Source organism: Epargyreus clarus, unplaced genomic scaffold (genome assembly GCF_041222505.1).
Source record: "Epargyreus clarus isolate Ecla_fem2 unplaced genomic scaffold, WU_Ecla_fem_2.2 ptg000015l, whole genome shotgun sequence".
Classification (NCBI taxonomy): domain Eukaryota; kingdom Metazoa; phylum Arthropoda; class Insecta; order Lepidoptera; family Hesperiidae; genus Epargyreus; species Epargyreus clarus.
The window spans coordinates 10,461,524-10,484,893 of NW_027332223.1; the positions used below are offsets into that span (position 1 = coordinate 10,461,524).

Below are 23,370 nucleotides of genomic sequence, written 5' to 3' on the forward strand. Positions count from 1 at the left end.
GTTTGACGTATTTAGATGTACCTATAAAGTTTTAATTTTATCAAATTAAATCATTTTTTTATTCAAAATAGGTTCTTTACAGAGCACTTTTTGAATGATAATACAACTACCACCACTTCACAAGGTGTTTCGCTATGAAGAAAAAGTGGCGAAAGAAACTCCATAATACATATCTTTTTAAAAAATGTTTTTTACAATGTTAAACTTAACCTGTACCATTGTACATGTAGAGCTGGAACTACTTCAGACCACACCGTTTTGTCAGTCAAATAATCAATACTCATCCAACAATAAATATCAATACTTATTATAAGTACATCTATGATGCCAAAAAATATTGTTATACGTCAAGACCATAAAGTTTATATAACTAAAAGACAGTGTTTTGACATATACAACATATTATAAAACATATTGTTAGTATATTCATAGATTTTTTTATATTATAACATGATATAAAAAATGTTCTATCTAGATACCCAACGCACAGTTACTAGACGGGATAGCTCTGTAGTGCTACAGAAAAAATATTATAGAGACGATAGATCTGATGTTGAAGCGCTATCCACAACTCGTGGACAATCCACTGCGCGGCTTACCAGCGAGTCGGGTACATCCTTGCCAGCCAGACCTAGGGGCTCAATCCAGAAAGAACTCATTACAATGCTATTTGATTCCATGCTAGACGCTATAGTGGAGTCTTGGGAGGTGATTGGACTGCCCAAGACTAACGAAATTTATCAAAACATTGAAAAAGCACCTAGCAATGTCACTCTTTCAAGTAAAAAGAAGAAGCCAGCTGGTGAGATCATTTAAAAATATATCGATTGCCACACACATATTTTTTGCCACACAATTTTCTTTATTTGACCACTCGTTATTTTACCTAATAACAGCAGTGTTAGGCGCTGCTGTGTTCCGGTTTGAAGGGTGTGGTAAGGGAGACAGACTTTTCCGAGGCATTCCAGCTTAGTCCTCAGGGGTAGCGGCGCATCTGTGGCCGACCTCAGGTAGGAATATCTAATCCTATCTGGGGTTGATTACAGATGTCCATGGGCGGCAGTAGCCACTTACCATCAGGTGGACTGCATGCTCGTCTGCTACTCTTATATTATAAAACTCGTCTACCGTCATCTTATATCGGTTATATCGTCAGCTTATATCGGTTTGAAACGATTACGTGTTTGTTCGATCCCCGGTAAGGTAGATATCCAAGTAGGTTGTAAATATCAATTTGAGATTTCTACCCCTGTCCGTGTTGCTCGGGTGGTTATTTATGAGTGTTCAGAACCCAACTAGAATAAACACAGAACGAGATAATATGTAAGTGACGAGGAAAATTACAACGTGATGGCGAGAACCACATTAAACCCTGTCCACCTACTGCTTACTGCATTTGATTTTCAAACTTTTGTTTCTTTTCACTAAATATTACAAGAGCTGAGTTACAATATGCCACGTCATGTTATTTTTTGTTAATGTTTGCAGTTAAAGCATCCAAATCCAAAAGGAGTCGTTCCAAAATGGAAATACTTGACACTGCTCAGGTATTTGTCTTTACTAATTATTGTGTTACGTAACTAGACTCGTGTCTCTCCCAATAGTTAACGGTGCTCTGGACCAAACTCCACCGCGTTGCTCCGATGTGGATTGATGTAGAATGAGGTGGTGCCCTTCTATCGGGCTCTGCCCTGGGGGAAGCAATTTCCCCTCCTCTCACATCAAACCGCTGTCCTTCCCGGCATCGTTTGCGGAGCGGACGGTTTGAGCTCCTACTCCTGCCGCCTGCAACCCTGGAAGCCCCTTTGAAACGTCTCTTACGACAGGCAGGGGATACCCTAGTCGTATTCTGGTCCTGGTACTACAGGGACACAGTCATATCTACCTAACACATGATGTGTACCTACGTTATGTAACTACAACTTATTACAACTTTTACAGACCGATTCCATCCAACAAAGTTGGTTTTCGACGCCAGATGAAAAAGCAGTTATCCGTTTTCGCAACGGAAACAAATACGAAGGCAATATATCAATGAAAGTCATGAACGGCGAAGGACGATTTCAGTGGGCGGATGGAACGGTGTACTTAGTAACTAATTCTTCAATTCTTTAAGAGTCTTAACTACTCCACTCGTTTAGCACATGATATTTAAATATTTTTATGAATTCTTCTTGTAATTCCCGTTGTTCCTACTAAGTTGAATTATGTTACTTCAAGACAAAATTAACCATTTGAATTTTAATCGACCCTAATCTGATTGATTATTTTGTAAATGTACTTATTTAAATGCACAGTTATCAGTGTGATCAAATACTTGCAGGGTCAGTTTAAAGATAATACAATAAATGGAAAAGGTACCATTCAATGGAAAGACGACACTTGGTATGAGGGAGACTTTGTCAACAATATCCGCCACGGAAGAGGTCTTTACGTTAATTCTAGGAAACAGACTTCTTATGCTGGTGAATGGGACTGTGGCACCAAACACGGAATAGGAGTAATTTATTATTCAAAAAGCTTTAGAAATTCATATGACGGAGAATGGCTTCGCGTGAGTATCTACTTTAGGTAAAAGGAGATGATACGTATAATGTTGGTAATAACAATATAATTAGGTACATCTGTATTAAAGTAATGATTATTGTTTAATAACAGAACGTGCGACATGGCTTTGGTTCTCGGGAATATTGTCCTTTGAGTGGTTATAAAGGCGAATGGGATGAATTCATAAGAGAGGGAAAAGGATTAATGATTTGGCCTAATCATGATGTATGTATTATTTTTAACAGAATGCGTTTTTCTCAATATAAGCATATTTTTATTAGTAAATAATGTTATAAATAATAAATAGTAGTAGTTAAAAATAGTAAATAGGGTCAAACCTGGGCTCGAACCCGCAACCCTCTGCCTGGCACACTGACATGGGGAAATAATAACTATAAAAGAAACTAGACACGTCGTTTGATAAATTAATAACAGTAAAATCTTAGTTTTACAGAGGAGAGTGGAAAAACGGAGTAATGTCTGGGTATGGTTATTATATCTGGGATGCCTACTATAATAATACCATGTCATTGCCTTCCATTAGCGCGTATCGTGGATACTGGTACAAAGGAGAACGCAATGGATATGGCAATTTAAATTTGGGATTCGGATTAGGTTCATGTTATAAAGGAGAATTTAAAAACAATAAGAAACATGGCGTTGGGAAATTAGTGACAAATAATGGACTAGTTCTACATGATAAAAATTTGTTCATTGATGATAATCTTGGCCCTACGGCATTGGATGTTCGTGATAACCTAAATCCACGAGAATATAAGCAGCCATATTCTATAGAACCATACCAATTCGATATTTGCGACAGCACTGTTGGACTCGTTTTTCACATCCAAGAAGCTATAAAGAACATTGATAGAGAGGCAGATATTCGCAATTCGATCGTGACTGATTTTATTGAAAATAATAGAGGATCCCTTGCTTCCAATCCGATACCAAAAATAGACTTGCAAAGTCCACTAAATTTAGAGGATTTAATGAACTTCGAAGAGTCTTCCTTACGAAAATCTTTGAGATGTTACGAAACAGATCTAAAAAATATATACTACCAGTACGCAACGATATGCAACATTGAACGAATAAACTTTACGCCTATATTAATACGTTTGTATTTATGGCAACTGTATTACGATTGTAATATTCATGAAAAAGGACTTACACTCGTGCAAATCGATAGGCTATTTTATCAGAATCCTGAATGGCTTGCAAAGTTTCCACATGATCCGTTTGAAAAGATATATTTTTGGCAATTTATCCACGGTTTAGTATCGGTTGCTAGCAAGTTGTATGCTAAGAGGCAACTCCCCGGCAAGAAGCCCGATACAATAGTAGCTAGTGCTCTTAGAATGTTTATGGAAAGAGATGTTTTACCTGGCGCCGGTCGCCAAAAAGGTAGGAAAATCATTGACTACATAAGTGCGGTAGAAGTATCTACTTTAGGTGATAAAGTTGTCTAAATATAGGATTTGAAGGTGGTAGAACCCTTTGTGGTTCGACTCCGGCGGTACCACCGCCACACCTATATCTACTTAATAACAGCAGTGTTAGGCGCTGCTGTGTTCCGGTTTGAAGGGTGTGGTAAGGGAGACAGACTTTTCCGAGGCGTTCCAGCTTAGTCCTCAGGGGTAGCGGCGCATTTGTGGCCGACCTCAGGTAGGAATATCTAATCCTATCTGGGGTTGAATACAGATCCATGGGCCCATGGGTCCATGGGCGGCAGTAGCCACTTACCATCAGGTGGACTGTATGCTCGCCTGCTACTCCTATATTATAAAAAAAAATTGCCTGGGCTTATTTTAACGCCACGTATATGCAGACATATTTCACCATGAAGCCTTTCATATTCGTCCCAATGAAGTAAAAAATACAATTTGCACCATTTTGAAATGTCTAAATTATAAATGCAGTCCTTTTAATTTAATAATCCTATATGTACCTATACGTACGTAATATAATTTAATCGACTACCGACGCCTCTTCCATAATGACAGCAAAATAAGTTTGATGTTTTTTATCTTTATAGGGAGACTTACCAATGGATATGGTTCTTTTGTGCCCTTAAACGGACTCTACAAGTTATATCGAAGTTTGGGGGAACCTTGTACAATACGGTCATTTATGTGCGCAGTGCGCCGGTCGCCTCACTGTGCAGATTTTTACAAACTCTTACACGTAGAAGAACAGGAGGATCCACCCGAAGGTCGCAATTTGTACGTCTTTGGAGATGAAATGATTTATATCACTGGTATGGGGCTACGTTATTTTTAATCTTTAATTTGATTTAAATCACTGGTATGAGGCTACGTTTGAGTGTAGGTAATATTTTCTTCTTATGGAGAGGGTTGTAAAAGCAGTCATAGCCAAAAAGTGTAAAATTCAACTCCTCAATTGGGAGGGAGGTAGAATTTTGAAGCCTGGCATTTTCAAAAGTTATGTGTATAAGTATTAGAAATATTTTATCACTTGCTTAAACGGCGAAAGAAAACATCGTAAAGGAAACCCGGACTCGTGAGAGCTCTTAAGAAAAGAACTTAAGAGTGTACGAAGTCTACCAATCCACACGTGGCCAGTGCGGTGGACTATGATAGCGTAAATACCACTTTGAAAGAAGACCCGTGCCCAGCAGCAGTAGAAAAGTAATGGGTTGACGTTGATAAGCAAAAATAGAAGAAAATAACATTGCACCTAATTATACTCAATTAGGTGTAGGTAATGTGTTATTATTAATGATTCTGTTCTAATAACTTCTAATTATTTACAACTTTCAGATGGCGAGTTACCTAAAGAAATTAAAAGTAAAGCACCACCTCACTTAAAATTATTTAATTTTGGCAACCTATCAAGTAAAATTATTATAAAAGTGTTCTCTTTGATATTTCCGCAAATATTTTCTCATGACAAGATAATGGATTTAAATATAGAGATAACTTTCTTTGAATTTTTTGAGGCATTTATTGCATGTGCTGAAGAAAGTGTCAGAATGAAAGATGATAAATATTGAGTAATAAAATAATAATAAAAATAACAGTTTTTTAATCAATATCCCGTGTTTTTACTTAATCTTATGAAGCCAGAAAGGAACAAAACAGAAGGAAAACATATTGAACGGGAAGGTGTTCAATATGTTTTCCTTCTGTTCCGTTCCTTTATATTTATCCCATAATATACAAAAAGGTCACCGAATCACAGGCGAATTGTCACACATTTGTCATTTTGTAAAAGCAAACTTTTTACACTTGGGGTCTCCATTCAACTTTCTGCCCCACCTTTCCGACGACCTTAGTCCGCCACTGAGATAGGTAAACCTATGTGAGGCAAAATGGGTTTAAAAAATCGTCCTATCCAATTTGGAACTAACAAGGTGAATTAAATAGGTACTTACATAAAATGGAATTCACCTCCATTAACCATTTTAGATATAACATGAAAATGTAAAAGCACTTGCCAACTACCCGCGTGAGACTGCGGTGCTGCTTATTGCCGTATCACATGGTGTGCTTCGTACCAATTTTTGATCGCTCAACAGAACTGTTTTCGTTTATGGGATGAAAAGGGCTGAGGTTACAAAGAAATTACACGAACGGAATCCCTCACGCAAGAGCGTACCAATGTTACGGGGCCTCCGTACTACAGAGGCCCAAAGGCGTGCAAGCAAAAGTCCGTAAAATGTTATCCACAATTTCATTAAAAGGAACATGCTTAATAATAGCTTATTGAATCATTGGGAACCTACGTAGGTAGGTATATTGACGTATAAAGGAGACAATCATATATTTTACTACCTGCTGATTTATTATGATTAAAAATATTTTATAAATTACATTGTCACGTTTTGTCAACTTTGCAAATGGCTTATTTGTAAACACATTTTTATCGTGAACGTTTGTGTTGATTTTGAACTTAAACCAATTTTTTTTTCCATATTTTACTAAATAATAACGAAAATGAGAACTAAAAATCCTATGGCTAAAAAGCCTCAACAAATTCTATTTTCTAAAAATACTTACGGAGCGCAAGTTAAAGTAGAAAATTGGGATTACCGCATTCATGCCGAGAAGAAAGACAACTACGTGTACCGAGATGGTTTGAGTAATCATGTAAGCACCTACACGAGGTGGGGTACTCAGGATCAGATGCCTGCCAAAACAGAAACTCGTTATATGTTGGAACAAATTGCTTACAAAACTGACCCCATATATGCTTTTAAGCCCCTGGTAAATTTTACTTCGTATCCGTGCACCGAGTAAGTTAAAAATCTCTTAGATATGTATGTTTTAAAATTTTATTGTTAAATTATAAGTAACATAATTTTTAATATAGGTATTCTGATAAAAACATCGAATAAAATATTCCGTTGTATCTATTGTTTAACCCTCCAGAATTTACCTTCTTATTTTTACCTCCGCTAAATGTATGCATTCCCTATAAGGATGGGTTGTCATAATCACCATCCTTGATTGAATGTTGGTGGCCGCAGTAAGAGAGTATCTAACTTCACAAGATGTTAATGCCGATCGCTCTAGAATTGTTCAGTATGTCCCTGGAACATCTAAGAAAACGAAAGAATTCTAGGCCACACTAGATCTACTAGACTGATATTCCTGGATCCTGATCCTATTGGTACTTAAATATTTTTACAGTACTCCAGGAAGGAATAAACTGATGAAAAATGCCGATTTAGCCCAACTTCCACATGATTTTGAGATCATGGACTATATCTCTACGCAACAAGACGATTACAGAAATCCTTACCCATCTGTTACTCGACCAGTAAGTATGACTATTGCACTCTATACATTTAAAAAATGTAAAATTATCTGATATCGTCCACAAGCAAATTATTTACTTCTCAAACAAAATAATATAGATATTGATTTAAAACTGGATAAATTGCGTAGGTACTTGTATTGTTTTTATTTTATTTCAGCTTACGATGGCATCACCTACCTGGTTATTGAACAGAGTTATTCGTTCAGATTTGACTCATAACCATGGCACAGCACCTCCTCGAGGAGACTACCAGTGCTTGGACACACACACGCCCATCAACCATATCCGTGACTTGAGACTTTTCCGATACCAATCGTTCAACCCCGCCACATGCATGCAAGATTTTCCCACACTGGACAAACCTTTAAATGAGAAATAAAAGCGTTTCATTGGAATATCTTTATTACTTTATAATTATCAAAATGTTCCAAACAAAAGAACTAACAAACTTTGGAAAAAAATCCTAACAAAACTTAAAAAACGTATTTTAAATAAGAAGAAATAAATGAAAATTAACCATTACAATATTAACTTAAACAATAATTACTTCCAGTGTAGTTTGTTTATAATATTTCACACTCTTGCTCAACAAAACAAAATAATCCTCAATAAAAAGAAAAAAATAATATTACAAACCAATTAATCAATTACATTCTTATACAAAATTATATAAGGAAGAGTAATAATCATTTACAAAGTTTACTAACATAATTATTAAAATGTATTAGATAAATCGTTGTTGAAATATAATTTTCGCTTTCATTTTTTACTATCTGTTACTTAACAAAACAGACAAAACGAACGCAAATCGTAATTAATTAATTATTATTAATAAAAGCCTAACAAAAAAAAACTACTTAGGCCTAACATTTCTGGCACGTTCGAATGTGCAGAAGTTAGATGAGAGACAATGTGGCCAATTAATAAAAAAATACAGGTTTTATTTATTTAACGTCTAAACAAAAGCATTGATATGTCCTTAAAAATATTAACTTTTGATGGGCTTATATAATGAACATAAAAATACAATAAAATTCACGATATTGTGTTGAGTGACTTCCCATATTACCTACAATAAATAATAATGGCTTCTACCACTTCATGAGTTGCCTATATATCAACGGAAATATATGACCATTGAAAATGGTTGTGATACCTGACAAACAGCATCATCTCATTTCATTCCTTTCCTCCATCAATAAAGGCGAATGATGTTATACATAAGAAAAATTAAGACATTCCGTATAAAATTTTAAATATTCTTTTATCGATCCATATCGATATTTATCTACACGCATTAAGGCATTTTATTCTGTAGCTCATTATATTCTCCTGCAATATTACCATTGCATTGGATTTAGAAGTTGATTATACATATATATAAATTTATTATGACTACAGCTAGCTTCAATTATAATAGATCTTTAAAAAAAGGAAAGTTACAACAATATGACTTTTTTCTTAAATGCACATTTAGGTAGGAAACAAATTTACAAGAGACAAAAATCGTGTTCATTACTTTAGATGAAATTAATGATAAAGTAAACTAAATTGAAATTCTAAAATGTTGAATTTTAATCAAAAACATTGTAGCACCTCTTAGGACGTATTAACTGTTTGCAAAATATTAATAACAAGTAGCTGCAAGTAGGATATTGAAACTAAATGCGTCATGAACACGAGATTTATCACATAAAAGTTACAGCTCTAGCAATGGAGTACAATAACAATAGTATTGTTTGTGCTAACTTGACACAGTTATAGCTTACCTCATATATCATTATTTGTCATATTGATGAATTTCGATGGCAAATTGCATACTTTGTAATATTCAGTCATGATTTTGATTTACAGACATAGTCTATTTGACTGATTTATATCAGCCTAACACAGTCTGTTTTTATTAACAGACATGTGTTGAGGAGCCTGATTTATATAAATTTAAAACCAAAGTTAAGCGCTGATAATGGAAAACAAGAATTCGGTCATGATACGTCTATTTTATACAGGATAAAATTTGTATTGTTTTTAGTTTTTACATAATTATATAAACATTTATTGATTGTAGACATGTTTGTTAATGAAATTAAATACTTCATTAACCATATAAATATTTGAAATAATAACATTTGGAGCTACAACTATATTATTTTGGTAACTCAAGTGTATTATTAAAGTGGATAGCAATTAAGTAGTAGTGGAGATTACCCTGTATACTATAATTCTTTTTCCTAAGGAGACTTCTTACATAATACATAAATTCATTAATTTATTATGTACACCAGAGATTTTACTGAAAACAATAAATTACATAGTGCTAACAACCAATATTCATTTTAAATCATTGTCATTCTTATTATTAAAAACTTTTTAAAGGAAATGTTGTTTTAGAATAAACCTTTTTACTTTTATTACATTTAAATTTGGGAAATTTGAAGTGAATGAGAAAATAAATATTTTATATGTAGACCAATAAAGTATGTTTCACTCTTTCATATCAGTACACACATTGTTAAGTGTAATAACAGAATAGTTTTTTCAATTAGTATAGGCAAAAGCAAGTTTACTTTAAATGTAAACATTCTCTAAACATTTATATTTTTTTAGAAAAATGAATAGCTACCTGCATGCTTCAGAATTGAGGCAAATAGACATAGATTAAAAAAGTAAATATTGCTTATGGTAAAAAAAAGAGATGATTCTACTTATGTTTTTGGGTATGTATAAGCAAAATATTTCAGTTGGAATAAAAAAATATATAATATAAATATGATCTTTGAACATACAATGTTAAATTACTTTTAGTACTTGTTTAAAACATTATTCTGTAATTTAAGGAAGTAAACTTTATTTCTGAGGTTGTCTGTAATTTTAAAAATCATTTTATATTGGAATTTGCTGTGTCACTGGCAATAAGAAGCTATGAGTTTATAATTTGAATTTTCACACCAAACTATTCTTCTATATGTAACAAAGTATTGCCACTACTTCAGGGGCAATTTTTATTATATCCCATACAAAATATAGAAATTTAAAGATTTATTGAAATCTAAATAGTGTACATTATGAATTTCTTATTACATCAAACATGTGAGCAACCTGGATAAGTAATTCCAAATAAATGTACCTAAAAATAGCAAAACATCATGTCATAAAGAATGCAAGTAGTAACTATTTTAGTATCTATATAAAAATTACTGAAAACGCCTTCTTTTAAAACCTTTGCCTTTCTTTGATTTAAGCTTATGTTTACGTACTGCGGTTCGACTTCCGGTAACTTCATCGGCCAGCATACCCACTGTTGTCAATTTTCTCCTACGGTTCTTCTCTGCTTTTGTAACAGGTAATCTTGTGAGGTAATTTTCTTCATACTCAGTCTTTTCTTGCTCTAACTTTGATATTGACTGTTTCACATGGTTCCCTGTAGTGACTTCCATGGGTGCCTCGGAATACTCCTCCCGAAGCTCTCTCATCACACTGGAATTGAGAAACTGTCTCTTTGATTTGTCCTTATTTTTCTTTTCAGCATCACTTCGAGACACATTTTCATCAAAGTGAACAGCGGCTAGTTTTGGTGGCACATATATATTTGATTTACTTGTCTTTTCTTTCTTTTCACTTTCACCATCAGACGTTTCACTGGACTCCTCGTCACTTTCATGAATCTTACTAACTAAATTGTCAGGATTGGCATGGTACGACTGTGGGTCATCCTGTGTAGTGGCTCCAACGACGGCTGTTTTAACAAGTTTGTCTATTTGATACTTGAGCTTAGAGTCTATGGGACGAATTTTTTCAAGTACAGTACGTATTTCAACAAGTCTGTCGATAGAGGGATCAGATTCTATTCTTTCACCAGAACACTTCCTCAGAACAATGTATGTTAAATTTATTAAATAGCTGAGAAGCATTTGATATTTCATTTCGAGGAAACTCAACCCTTTGTCTGTTGTAATCTCGCCACTCTTCACGCGAACTAACATGTTGTCGACGAGCTGGGAGACCTGTTGTACATTACTATTCATTTCCTTGAGCAAATTTAAAGCCTGAGGTAAATCCGGTTGTTCCATTTCATCCGTAGCCTAGAATAAAAAAACAGTGATATAATTACTTTACAAAAACTATAATAACATTACGTCTTTCAAAATGAAAAGGCGGCTGTAAAATAAGTTCTAATTGGCCATCACCTTTCAACTTTAGTTATAAAGTTGACATAAACATAGTAGTAAATTATAATAATTATTAAGCGCAATGTAATATTTTTACTGAAATATTTACCTGAACCATGTTGAAAATGAACCTAACCACTGATATTAAACGCTACGATTAAAGTTAACCTTATTAACCAATGTATAACTAAATTTATGGATTTTTGTATACAATTTTCGGTGTTGTACTGTGTCCCAGTGAATTGCATGTATAGTTTAATCGAATAAAAGAACAAAACTTAATACTATTGCGCAAAAAGAGAGCATCAGAGCAACGCGCTCCGGTGTTATTTTATTTATTTTAGTTTCAATCATCTCATTTTCTCGTATTTTGTATTGGCTATGGATCCTGCATTAATATCGATGTTTTAGTCGATGTTTTTCCATGTCAATAGATACATAAAAAATGTACATTATTTTTAAAGAACATTATATAAATAAAGTTTATTTTATTTTTGTAATAGGATTATCACAAATAGTGTGTTTAAAAATATAGTGTTATTGAATAACGTGACTAATTTAAACTAGTACGAAAATTATTGATTAAATGATTTTAGCAACGTAGACATTTTATTAATTGATAAATTTAAGATTATTTATTTCTAAGTTATGTTGTATAATATTTACAGTCAATAATAATATTTATAATTTCTCCACTTAAAATCGATTACTTAAGAAGTGTAAATCGATTTGCTTAAAAAGAAAACATAGACAAAAAATTATCGTTTAAATATTTTTGGCGAACGATTTATGCCATTCTTACAATGAATCTAGCAAAAAATAAATAAAAGGTTTTATTTAAAAAAAAGTAATGTAAATTTTATACATTAACTTTGGTAAATTATTTTTAATATACTACTAAATATAGTTAAGAAAGAAATACATTAGTTCGATCGTATTTCGAGACTAGTCGGCTGCATCGGTAGTGAAACTTTTGTTATTTATACTGTTTAAAAAGGTAAATTTATATAACGTCAAATCGATGTCGGTGTCGGTCCGCGAATCGTCAAGTGAGTCAAGTCAAATCAAATCAAAATTCTAAATCGTGGTATAAAATGGTCGTTATGATTGTTGGTGATGTTTTATTTTGACTGTGAATAGATCACAAGTAATATCAGGGGTAAACATGTTAAAAGTGCGTTTCTATTGTTGATTTTCTTATAGCCACATATAAAACTTGTCATACATGAGCATAATTGATTTCCTTTTTGTTTTCAGGTTCGTTTATATTTTTTTATTTTGTTTAGTTTTATATGCTGTAGTCATGGATTTTACGTACCGGGTGTTGCTCCGGTTGAATTTAAGAAAGGACAAAGAATTGAAGTGAAGGCTGTAAAAATGACAAGTATACACACCCAACTACCATATGAGTATTATTCGTTACCTCTGTGCTTACCCAAAAATGGAACCTTTATATACAAATCGGAGAACCTAGGCGAAGTTCTAAGAGGAGATCGTATCGTAAATACCCCGTATGAAGTCCATATGGCGGAAAACATTAAATGTAGACTTTTATGCCACAAGAAAAACGATCCTATGAACTGGAGTGTTGAAGAGTCTGAGAAAGTGGCTAATCGGATTGAACATGAGTACTTTGTGCATTTGTAAGTTATTTTTGAGAGTGTCTCTTTTGTTTTACCAAATGGTATCAGTACTGTAAAATCTTTATACGTATATCTATAATACAATACGTATTGTCTTTTGATCTGGATAAATACTTTAAAAGATTAAAAAAATCAACCCATACCTTTTTTCATCATCTATTATTACCTAAAAATGTATTAATAATATATTTCAGTACCTTGGCCACGGAGCTTCATTTATTCCATTATTTAAATATCAATATCTAATGTTTTTTTCAAGATTGGTGGACAACTTACCAGTGGCTACAAGGATTGTGAACAGTGAAACGTTAGAGCGGAGTATTGAGCAAGGTTACCGGCTGGGCTTCATGGCTATGGGCAAAGCTTATATCAACAATCACTTGAAGTTGGTGCTCAAATATCACAAGCACAGCCAGTAAGTCAAACAGAATCTATTAACTTATTGATAATGTTATATTATTATTTAAGTACTTCGTATGATGCATTATGATGTTGTGTGGGAGATACACTAATATTAGATGTTCTACCATATTAATCAGGAGGTACCCATCTGAGTCGACTCAAGCTAGTATTCTACTTCTATCTGGGGTTTGTTATTGATATATAAAATTCCTGTCAACACACAAAATTGTTAAACATAACAGAACATTCTTGAAAAGTAAACAACGAAATTAAAGTGGTAATGCTACATTGACAGCAGCTCTACTTTACTAATTTCTTCTACACTTTATGAGCTTCACCTCTGCTTAAGTCCTTATGATCATAGTTTGCATGGGTTAGTGAACTTTAAAGAAAAATGCATAGAACAATTATATAACAATTGATTGTACAATTTCAGGGATTCCTATAGAGTGGTTGGGTTCGAAGTAGAAACATTTTCAATTGACAAGGATGAATTGACATTTGTGGAAGATGCGTGTCAAATACCGTCGGATCCAAAACCTCAAGCAGTAAATGAAGATACTGGCACTAAGTTATACTTCACATATTCTGTGGTATGGGGAGAGTCTGATATAGGGTGGGCGTCAAGATGGGATATATATTTAGGCATGAAAGATGTCCAAATACATTGGTTCTCCATTGTGAATTCTATTGTTGTCTTATTCTTTTTGTCAGGTAAATATTTATGATAATATGTTAATGGAATGAATTTTTATGTATAGATTATAACAACTTTCGTATTAATGACAAAAAATTTAACAAACTACTAACTACTTAAAAAAAAACTCCCTTTTTTATTTGTGTCAGAAACTGACAGACTGAAGTGAAGATTGTATGTTGATTATAAAGCTGATGGAAGTAGAGATTTTTTCATTTTTTTAATATTTTGTTTTTTTGCTTCTGTTTAAGCTATATTGACAATGATCATGGTACGTACATTGAGACGGGATATTGCCAGATACAATTCAGATGAGAGTATTGACGACATGATTGAAGAAACTGGCTGGAAACTAGTCCATGGGGATGTTTTCCGACCACCACCTAAAAGGATGCTCTTTGCGGCTGTTATCGGAAGTGGTATCCAAGTTTTCCTGATGGCTCTAATTACCATTTGTAAGTTTCTATTCAGCTATTATATAGCATAAAATTGTTTAATTGTTTTGTGTTTTGAATTAAATTAAAATGTATGGTTTTCTGTTTTCATATCTTCTTTGTTTCCATCTTGTAAAATAATTACAATTCTCTAAGGTCAGATCATTCTTTCTCATGTATATATATAATTTATTAATACAAATAAAAACATATGGTATGGGAAAATACTATTTTGTCTGACATACTCAATGCCTATAAATATAAACAAAAATAATTCTTATTTCTGCTTTTGTTTCAGTTATTGCTATGCTTGGTATGTTATCGCCAGCAAGCCGAGGAGCATTAATGACTGCGGCTATATTTCTGTATGTATTTATGGGGCTCATTGCTGGCTACTACTCTGCGCGTCTTTATAACACTATGAAAGGAAAGCAATGGAAACAAGCTGCATTCCTCACTGCAATTCTGTATCCAGCAATTGTTTTTGGCACTTGCTTCTTTTTGAACTTCTTCATAATGGGAAAACATTCTAGTGGTGCTGTACCATTTTCGACCATGATGGCCCTTTTATGTCTCTGGTTTTGCATTTCTCTGCCTTTGGTGTATTTGGGATACTATTTTGGTTGCCGCAAACAACCATTTCAACATCCAGTAAGGACTAATTTTATCCCGAGAAAAGTACCTGAACAAGTGTGGTACATGAATATCTTTGTATGGTAAGAACAAAAAAATTTATACTAATTTATGGTATACCAAATTGAAGCATTTTTGTAGTGTGCACAGCGCATACAGTACATTATATAAAGTATTACTTTTGCAGCATTATGATGGCGGGTATACTTCCATTTGGAGCAGTGTTCATAGAGCTATTTTTCATCTTCAATGCTCTGTGGGAGAACCAGTTCTATTACCTATTTGGATTTCTGTTTTTGGTGTTTTGCATATTGGTCATTTCTGTGTCACAGATATCAATTGTAATGGTATATTTCCAACTTTGTGGAGAGGTATGCACAGTTTATTTTTGAACTTACAATGTCATTGATTAATTTTTTTATATTACTATGATATGCACATATTTCATTATTATTTGGAACTCCTATAGTAATGGAAGATGTTATAAAGAAGTAATTTCTTTTTAGTGACTTTCTTAGCCATACAATCAGGAATTAAAAGTTAAAAATAACATTCAATGTAATGTATTCTTTTAGGATTATCATTGGTGGTGGAAGAGTTTCATTGTCTCTGGAGGATCTGCGGTTTATATATTCATATATTCAATATTCTACTTCTTTACTAAGCTGGAGATAACAGAGTTCATTCCAACATTGCTATACATTGGCTACACAGGTATTTTATTATCTATTATGTAGTATATTATAGAAAATATTTGCGCAACATGCTGGCATGCCGTATGTAATGTTAAAAGTCGAAAAATAATTTATCTAAATTATGGTTTTGGATACCTATTATGGATGGATTATGCATATTAAATTAATCTTATTAAGGGATTATGATAGTACAAATCGACGTGTTTTTACATTTATTCTGTTATATTATTACAGGCCTCATGGTGTTGACGTTTTGGCTTCTGACTGGCACCATTGGATTTTTCGCGGCATACACATTCATTAGAAAAATTTACGCAGCTGTTAAAATTGATTAAAACATTGATTGTATCTGTAAAAACTAATATAAACAATTCTCAGTTTATTAATTTTAAGTTCCACTTTGTGCAGAACAACAAATGATCTTTTGCTGATAGGTTGTGTTGTGTGTAAATATTTATACATTGTGATTGATTTGTAATTAGTTATGTATGATTTTGTAGTCGAATTAAATGTTTACGTCTATATAACGATGTTTTATTTTAAGACCTATGTTTCTAACCAAAATTTCTAACATTATGTTTGATGTTTATTTACACAAAATCTTTATACTTTTGTTACGTTGATAATTAAGAACGTAATTCTTCATGTAAAAATTGTATTTTATTTTGCCCTAAGCCTTTACTACATGCTAGATACTGGCTGATCCTCAATAACCCTGATGCTGCTTGTATTGGGTAGTTGGATTTTTAATTTTTATAAATTACGGCGCGGTGCTTGAAGGCTCGGATAAATGTTAAACGTACAGTATTAATTTTATCGTATACAATTTAGAAGTTTCATATAAAAGTGGTTTAATTTTTCTAGTTTCGATCTTATAACGCGAATTAAAATTTTTCATTATGCACTTTAACTTGTAGTCAAATTAAAAAAGGGTGTTTCATATGAAATTAAAAATAAGGATGTGATAAAATAATAATTATTTTAGTTTACACCGCACAACGCAATTTATCAATGCGTAGTTTAAGTCTAGAAATATAGTTATGTAAAACAAATGTCAGATTGTCAGAATGACCGGGCGGTGAAATGTCAGTGTGATTGGTAGATGTTAAAAAATATAGATTTATTTATTTTTACAACGTAGTATTTTCTAAAAATTTTGTTTGAGTTTCTAAATTTTTATGTACAAAATGGAAACCAAAGTAGCCGTAGTAACGGGTAGTAATAGGGGGATAGGATTCGAGATAGTTAAAGGACTTTGTCAAAAATTCAATGGTGCTGTGTACCTTACAGCTAGAAATGAAGATAGGGGTTTACAAGCTGTACAAAAACTGAAGCAGTTAGGCCTGCAACCATCATTCCATGTATTGGATGTTACGAGCGAAGACAGTGTCAAAGAATTTGCAGCATTTATTTCTAGTAACCATTCTGGCATCGATGTTCTGGTAAACAATGCCGGTATTCTAGATTTCGATAAGTCTGTTTCATGTTACGACGATGCCAAGAAACTCATCGACACAAATTTTAGTAGCCTGTTAACGATATCGAAAATATTATACCCTCTACTTAGAAATAATGCACGGATCATCAACATCAGTAGCGATTGGGGCTTACTGTCCAACATAAGGAAGCAGACGTGGCTAGATGTCTTGGCGAAGGATGATCTCACAGTCGAAGAAATTCTAGAGTTTGTTGATGATTTTTTACAAGCTGCCAAGAATAGTAAAACTGCATTTGTCTCATTCGCTGGACACTACGGTGATTATAAAGTGTCTAAAGTTGCAATGTCTGCATTGACGTTTGTTCAGCAGCGACACTTCAACAAGCAGGGTAAAGACATATCCATCAACTGTGTTCATCCTGGCTTTGTGAAAACTGACATGACTAAAGGTATGGGCGACTTCACTCCGGAGAGAGGTGCTAAAGCGCCTCTGTACCTGGCACTGGAAGCACCGCAAGCACTGAAAGGCACATTCGTGTGGCACGACTGCCACCAGGTCAACTGGGATGACTAAGTTGAGACTATTAATGTTTTTTTTTTAAATTCTGTGATAATTATGTAGTGTCACACACTCACTTCAATATATGGTTTTTAGTTCGAGCTTTTGTATTTCACTTTATTAATATATAAGTTTAAAGTATGTATTATAATAATTTCCTGTGTAAAATTCAAGAGGTATTTGTTGATTGGGCATTAATAGCTCATTAATGTTACTTTTCAAAATCATACTCATGCTAAAATCACTTCATCTTATAAACAAATACTGAAAGTGTTTGTGTACATATTTATGATGGTGTAAGTTAGTGAAAAGACATTTGTAGAAAATTAACAAAAGTTTTACAAAAAAGTAAGTTAATTGTAATGTTAACCTAGTTAAGTAACGCTTGAAAAGTAAATCTGTGATTTTTTTATAAATTTATTTCAGTTATTGATTTTTTTTTTGCAATTTGGACAAACATTTTTATTGTATTTAAATTGAATAGTTAAAGTTATTTGTTACAAAATAATGATGATTTTTTGAAATACCTAATCCTCCAATTATAATGGCACTTTTTTGTTACTTTAAACAGATTTGCAAGTGATGTTGTTTATCCTTTTGAACCCCCAATTTTTCCTATGCAGTTCAAGTAGATATTTTAGCTGTTATAAAATCAGATACACAAAAGATACATAACAGATAAAAAAAACACTTAATTTAAAAATAAGAGATGTTACATAGTAATAATATAACATTAGATATTGACAATCTTGCAGTTACTTTGTGATCAAGTAAACAATGAACATTGTAACTAATAAATAGGTTCCAACTGATATGACTTACGAAAACATAAACGAGTTAATAATGATAAGCTTCTAGATAACCCCTGTTGTTCCTACACATTTTAATATATGTAGCCACGTATGTACGCTTCGTTCATGTTTGCATTAAGATATAAGTTCCGAAGGGCAAGAAATTATTACATTTATAGCCACATTCTTATCAATAGACAGTAAAAGACAAATAGGAACGTATTATTTCTACGTATAAAAATAATATTACATTGTGTAATGGTTATAATCGCGTTCGATTGAAAATATGTCTACAGCGTTATTGAGTTACTTTTACAAGGATGTTAAACTGATTGAAAGGCCTTTTGTATTTAGTAGGTATCTTGAATAAAATTACAGTAGCTAATACCTAAACATAAGTTGCCACTGCGACAGCGAGACTGCCACAGTAATATATAGTGATAGTGAAGACTGCTATTAGCTATCATGCTGATATTGTAGAGCGGTTGTTGAAGTTAGTCAACTGCCTTGACTTTGACGAATAGGGAATAAATATTACCTAATTTCTGATAATAATCGAATTTACTATATTAGAAAAAGAAATTTAACACAATTTTAAAATTGTCGTACAACGCTTTGTTCAAAAAGCTTGAAGAATAAGGAAGTAGGTACTTACCATTTACGGAGGTATGACGAAATCACGTGGTCCAGTGTCCTCATGGCTAGTGATGGCCAATATTGTAATATTGATTATTTATTTGTAAAATCAATCTGTTTCAGAAATGAAATGATATCACCAAATAAGTAAATACATCTCGATGAGATGTTTCATAGCAATTTCACTAATAGGACACAGTTGGACATTAGGACAAATTACGGTAGGCAGAACTCAACAGGCACCTACATGTGTCTACATCACGTAATTTAAGTAGACAAAACTACCTTCAATCAGGTCTTTAAATCCTAATAAAAACGTAGCGATAATTTTGAAGGTGATAGAACCCTTTGTGGTTCGATTCCGGCGGCACCGCTGCCACACTTATTTCTACCTATTAAAAGTAGTGTTAAGTGGTACTGTGTTCTGGTTTGATAGGTGTGGTAAGGGAGACATATTTTTCCGAGGCGTTCCAGCGGGGTCCTAGTCCTCGGGGGTAGCGGCGCATCTGTGGTCGACCTCAGTGGTATCTAATCCTATCTGGGGTTGATTAGTTTGATTACATATGTCCACGGGTACCAGTAGCTACTTAACATAAAATAGAGTGCATGCTAGATTACTACTTCAACTTTATAAAATAATTCAACAAAGCATTAAACAACATTAATTTTATCCATAGAATATAACGATGTTTTTTTTTTATAATGTGGGCGTATCAAAATAACATGCAGTCAACTTGACGATGAATTGGCTACTAGCGTCCATGCTTCTGTGAGTCCCACCTAGGTCGACCAAGTTGGAACGCCAGTGATAAGTACGTCTCTCTTGACACATCCTTGAAACTAGAACACCGCAGCGTTTAAAACTGTTCTTATAACGCAGATATAGGTGTGGCGGTGATGCCTCCGCAGTTGAACCTTATAGCGTTCTACCATCTTCATAATTGGTATTGCTACAATAAAAAAAAGACTAAGGTAATTCGAAACTTACGTTCACATAACCTTTTTTTTGTTGATTAGGGGGATATCTTCAAAAGGTACCCTGTGCAGTGGTAGCGACACGGAGTTATCTGGGATTCTTACCGCACTTAAACCCCCTCGGTGACCGTCCTCAACGCTGCGACGAGGATTGCAAGATCTCCAAAGGAATGCAACCGGAGTCGTCTAAGCGTGTTGCCCCGTCAAGCTCCACCCTGGTGAGCAACGCTCGTCAGATCATGTGGTGTGTACGACTATATGCGGCCACACATACCGCCGTACTACTCGGGGTCGCTTTCCGGGCGGTTCGGGCTCCCACTCTTGCCACCTAGGACTCCGGAAGCCCCCTTTTAGTCGCCTCTTACGATAGGCCCGGGGATACCGTAGCCCTATTCTGGCCTCGGAGCTACAGTCATTCGTTCGATTTAAATATCTAAATGAGGACAGTAATGGATCATTCTTAAATATGTACAAACATTGCAATGAACACATAACATCGTGCGAATATACTGCGTACCACCCATTTCTTATTTACCATACAATAAAACGAATAAACCTAATCATATAATGTACTTACCTACTTAACTAACTCTATGCACATAAAACAGACTGTTTCTGCTTTGTAACAAATCTCATTAGGGATTTTACATTGCATTCGCATATTTTTTGTATGGATTCACTAGTAGGTAGGTTCCTGCCTACTTAATGGTATTACAAAATCATGATGGCGGAAAGTAAAGGGGTGGTGGGCTGCTTACTGTTTCCACGTAGTGTCAAGACTCAAGACTGTCAAGTAGTGAATACACTGACAGAAGCCATGCTATGGCTGTTTGAGCATGTTTTATGTACACGCAACCACATGTACCTATCAATTGTGTTAAGGGGTTAAGACGCCTTAATACGTTGCATTTATTTATAGGTGTGCTGCACAAAATACATAGGTAATTTCGTTTAAATAAAAAAAAAATAACAAAAAATACAACCGACTTCTATGTCACTACAAAGTAAAAAATAATTGAAATAAATGTTGGTTTAGTACATATTTGTGAAGTCGGCGCTCAATATATTTAGTTGGATAACGATGTAAACAGCGTGTCTAATATGAGAAAAAAATAAAAATAAGGAGGAGGTCCCCATACAAGAAATCTGTATTTTGCAGGTTTTCTATAGAATCGATTACGATTCTAGACACTTTTCAGTTTCATAATTATACTTTATAGCTGCATATATTACTTCTATAGCTACTATGCTAACAAATACAAATAAATATAAAATAATGGATTTTTTGTGGCCCGTAATTAACGTCAGCCTTTTGATTTCTGTAACGTGTAACGTGATTTTCTGTGCTTCTGTGCTTGTGCCTTTCGCGATTGTGCGATTCGAACTCTCACAGAAAGGCACAAGCACAGAAGCACAGAAAATCACAGAAAGGCTGACGTTAGTTACGGGCCACAAAAATTCCTTTTTTTTATATTTATTTGTATTTGTTAGCATAGCAGCTATAGAAGTAAGTACCTACATTCATTATGAAACTGAAAAGTGTCTAGAATCGTGATCGATTCTATAGAAAACCTGAAAAATACAGATTTCTTGTATGGGGACCTCCTCTTTATTCTTATTTTTTATTTTTGTTGTTATTGCGACCATAGTACGGGTGCCTAGTAAGAGTAAGAGCCGAGAAGGCATTTAATCTATAGTCTACCGCGCTGGCCAAGTTCAGTTTAGTAGACTTTACCATAGAGAACCTTTTGAGAACTCTTGCGCTAGTGAAAAGAATTAACAAAATCAATTATTGATTCCTAGTTTCGAACAAACCAAATTGCTTAATTAACCTCTGCTTAGTTAAATTATGATGAAGACGTCATCGTATTATTGACACGAGACTAACACAATTCTTTTAGTGGCGCGCTGTACTCAGTTGACGAGTTGATATCACGCGACACCCATTATTTTGATTTCATTAGTCCGTTATGGCTCGGAATGAAATGAAATGTTACAAACACTATTAATTTAGAATGAGTCGTGGGAAGCCTTGTCTGTTACAACCGCCCGCGCAGTAATTGTTTGTTTTCATGATGTCGTTTAGTCGGAACTTCAGTCTATCTGTTGATTGTTTCGTGCATTTAACACTCACTTACGTAATAATATCGTCGTGAACGATGGCTTACAAGTTGATTATAGAGCAGGGAACCTCCCTCCTGAATAACTTAGATTTATGGATCGTGATTAGGTACCCAGTGATGTTTTTCATTGCTTAGTAGGTGCATGTAATATTAGTGAAAGTGAAGTTATTAGTTTAATAAAATATCCATATATCAATGAACTATTTTAATAGGGTTTGTTTGTACATATTTGTTTGTATAAATAAGAGAGTAGATATTATATATTTGAGGTGGGTAGAGTTTATATGTTGCTTCGATTTGCCGGTATCTAACATATTTTTTTCAGTGTAGACAATAGTACCTACCTAAGTAGATATAGCACCTACGCACAAAATTTTGTTTATGGAATAAAATTTAATAGTAAATACACCTACTACCTAAATACCTACATTCTTAAGAATTCTTGTGTATGTGTTCATGATTTTTTAGATGTCATTAAAAACAATTAATGATCTCCTTATATCAGAGAGATTTGCTTAGAAAAGTAGGTATGCGACACAAGCTGAAAAAAAACAACGGTTTCTTTTACGAATATTTCTATTAAACTGGCCTAAATAAATTACAACTTACAGCTAAACTTATTTATTGAAGTGACTTGACGAAACTTTGTACCGCCAAAACATACAAGATAACTCATTTCCACGAGTGGTTGCCAGATTCGGTTTCACCGCGCAACTTCAGCTATCTTTCGGCATACAACGTATCTTATGTGCATAATTAAACACTCAGTTTTACATAAAACTCGGTAATTGGTCCACATACTTAAATACTCAGTCACATATCGGCTCCTACGGTACTTAAGAT

At 33.8% G+C, this 23,370-nt stretch overlaps 5 protein-coding genes across 5 annotated transcripts; 4 read left to right on the top strand and 1 right to left on the bottom strand.

Annotated features, from left to right (window-relative positions):
• Positions 1 to 342: 342 nt before the first annotated feature.
• On the top strand, positions 343 to 5,591 carry LOC140748117 (uncharacterized). Its single transcript, XM_073080851.1, has 8 exons — positions 343 to 802; positions 1,489 to 1,547; positions 1,942 to 2,091; positions 2,324 to 2,554; positions 2,659 to 2,772; positions 2,994 to 3,954; positions 4,586 to 4,807; positions 5,331 to 5,591. Exons 1-8 carry the CDS (start codon positions 463 to 465, stop codon positions 5,561 to 5,563), a joined length of 2,310 nt encoding a protein of 769 aa, XP_072936952.1. The 5' UTR covers positions 343 to 462; the 3' UTR covers positions 5,564 to 5,591.
• A 792-nt stretch (positions 5,592 to 6,383) lies between these two features.
• Positions 6,384 to 7,727, top strand: LOC140747986 (uncharacterized). The gene is made up of 3 exons (XM_073080663.1): positions 6,384 to 6,805; positions 7,203 to 7,332; positions 7,490 to 7,727. The coding sequence occupies exons 1-3, from the start codon at positions 6,507 to 6,509 to the stop codon at positions 7,709 to 7,711; spliced, it is 651 nt and encodes a 216-aa protein (XP_072936764.1). The 5' UTR covers positions 6,384 to 6,506; the 3' UTR covers positions 7,712 to 7,727.
• On the bottom strand, positions 7,717 to 11,869 carry LOC140747984 (neuroguidin). The gene is made up of 2 exons (XM_073080661.1): positions 11,611 to 11,869; positions 7,717 to 11,414 (listed from the first exon to the last, which is right to left on the bottom strand). Exons 1-2 carry the CDS (start codon positions 11,617 to 11,619, stop codon positions 10,527 to 10,529), a joined length of 897 nt encoding a protein of 298 aa, XP_072936762.1. The 5' UTR covers positions 11,620 to 11,869; the 3' UTR covers positions 7,717 to 10,526.
• A 636-nt stretch (positions 11,870 to 12,505) lies between these two features.
• TM9SF4 (transmembrane 9 superfamily protein member 4) lies at positions 12,506 to 16,532 on the top strand. The gene is made up of 9 exons (XM_073080664.1): positions 12,506 to 12,675; positions 12,759 to 13,144; positions 13,404 to 13,559; positions 13,983 to 14,260; positions 14,495 to 14,698; positions 14,976 to 15,393; positions 15,498 to 15,681; positions 15,886 to 16,024; positions 16,240 to 16,532. The coding sequence occupies exons 1-9, from the start codon at positions 12,667 to 12,669 to the stop codon at positions 16,338 to 16,340; spliced, it is 1,875 nt and encodes a 624-aa protein (XP_072936765.1). The 5' UTR covers positions 12,506 to 12,666; the 3' UTR covers positions 16,341 to 16,532.
• A 543-nt stretch (positions 16,533 to 17,075) lies between these two features.
• On the top strand, positions 17,076 to 18,103 carry LOC140748115 (carbonyl reductase [NADPH] 3). Its single transcript, XM_073080850.1, has one exon. It carries the CDS (start codon positions 17,184 to 17,186, stop codon positions 18,015 to 18,017), a length of 834 nt encoding a protein of 277 aa, XP_072936951.1. The 5' UTR covers positions 17,076 to 17,183; the 3' UTR covers positions 18,018 to 18,103.
• Positions 18,104 to 23,370: the final 5,267 nt, after the last annotated feature.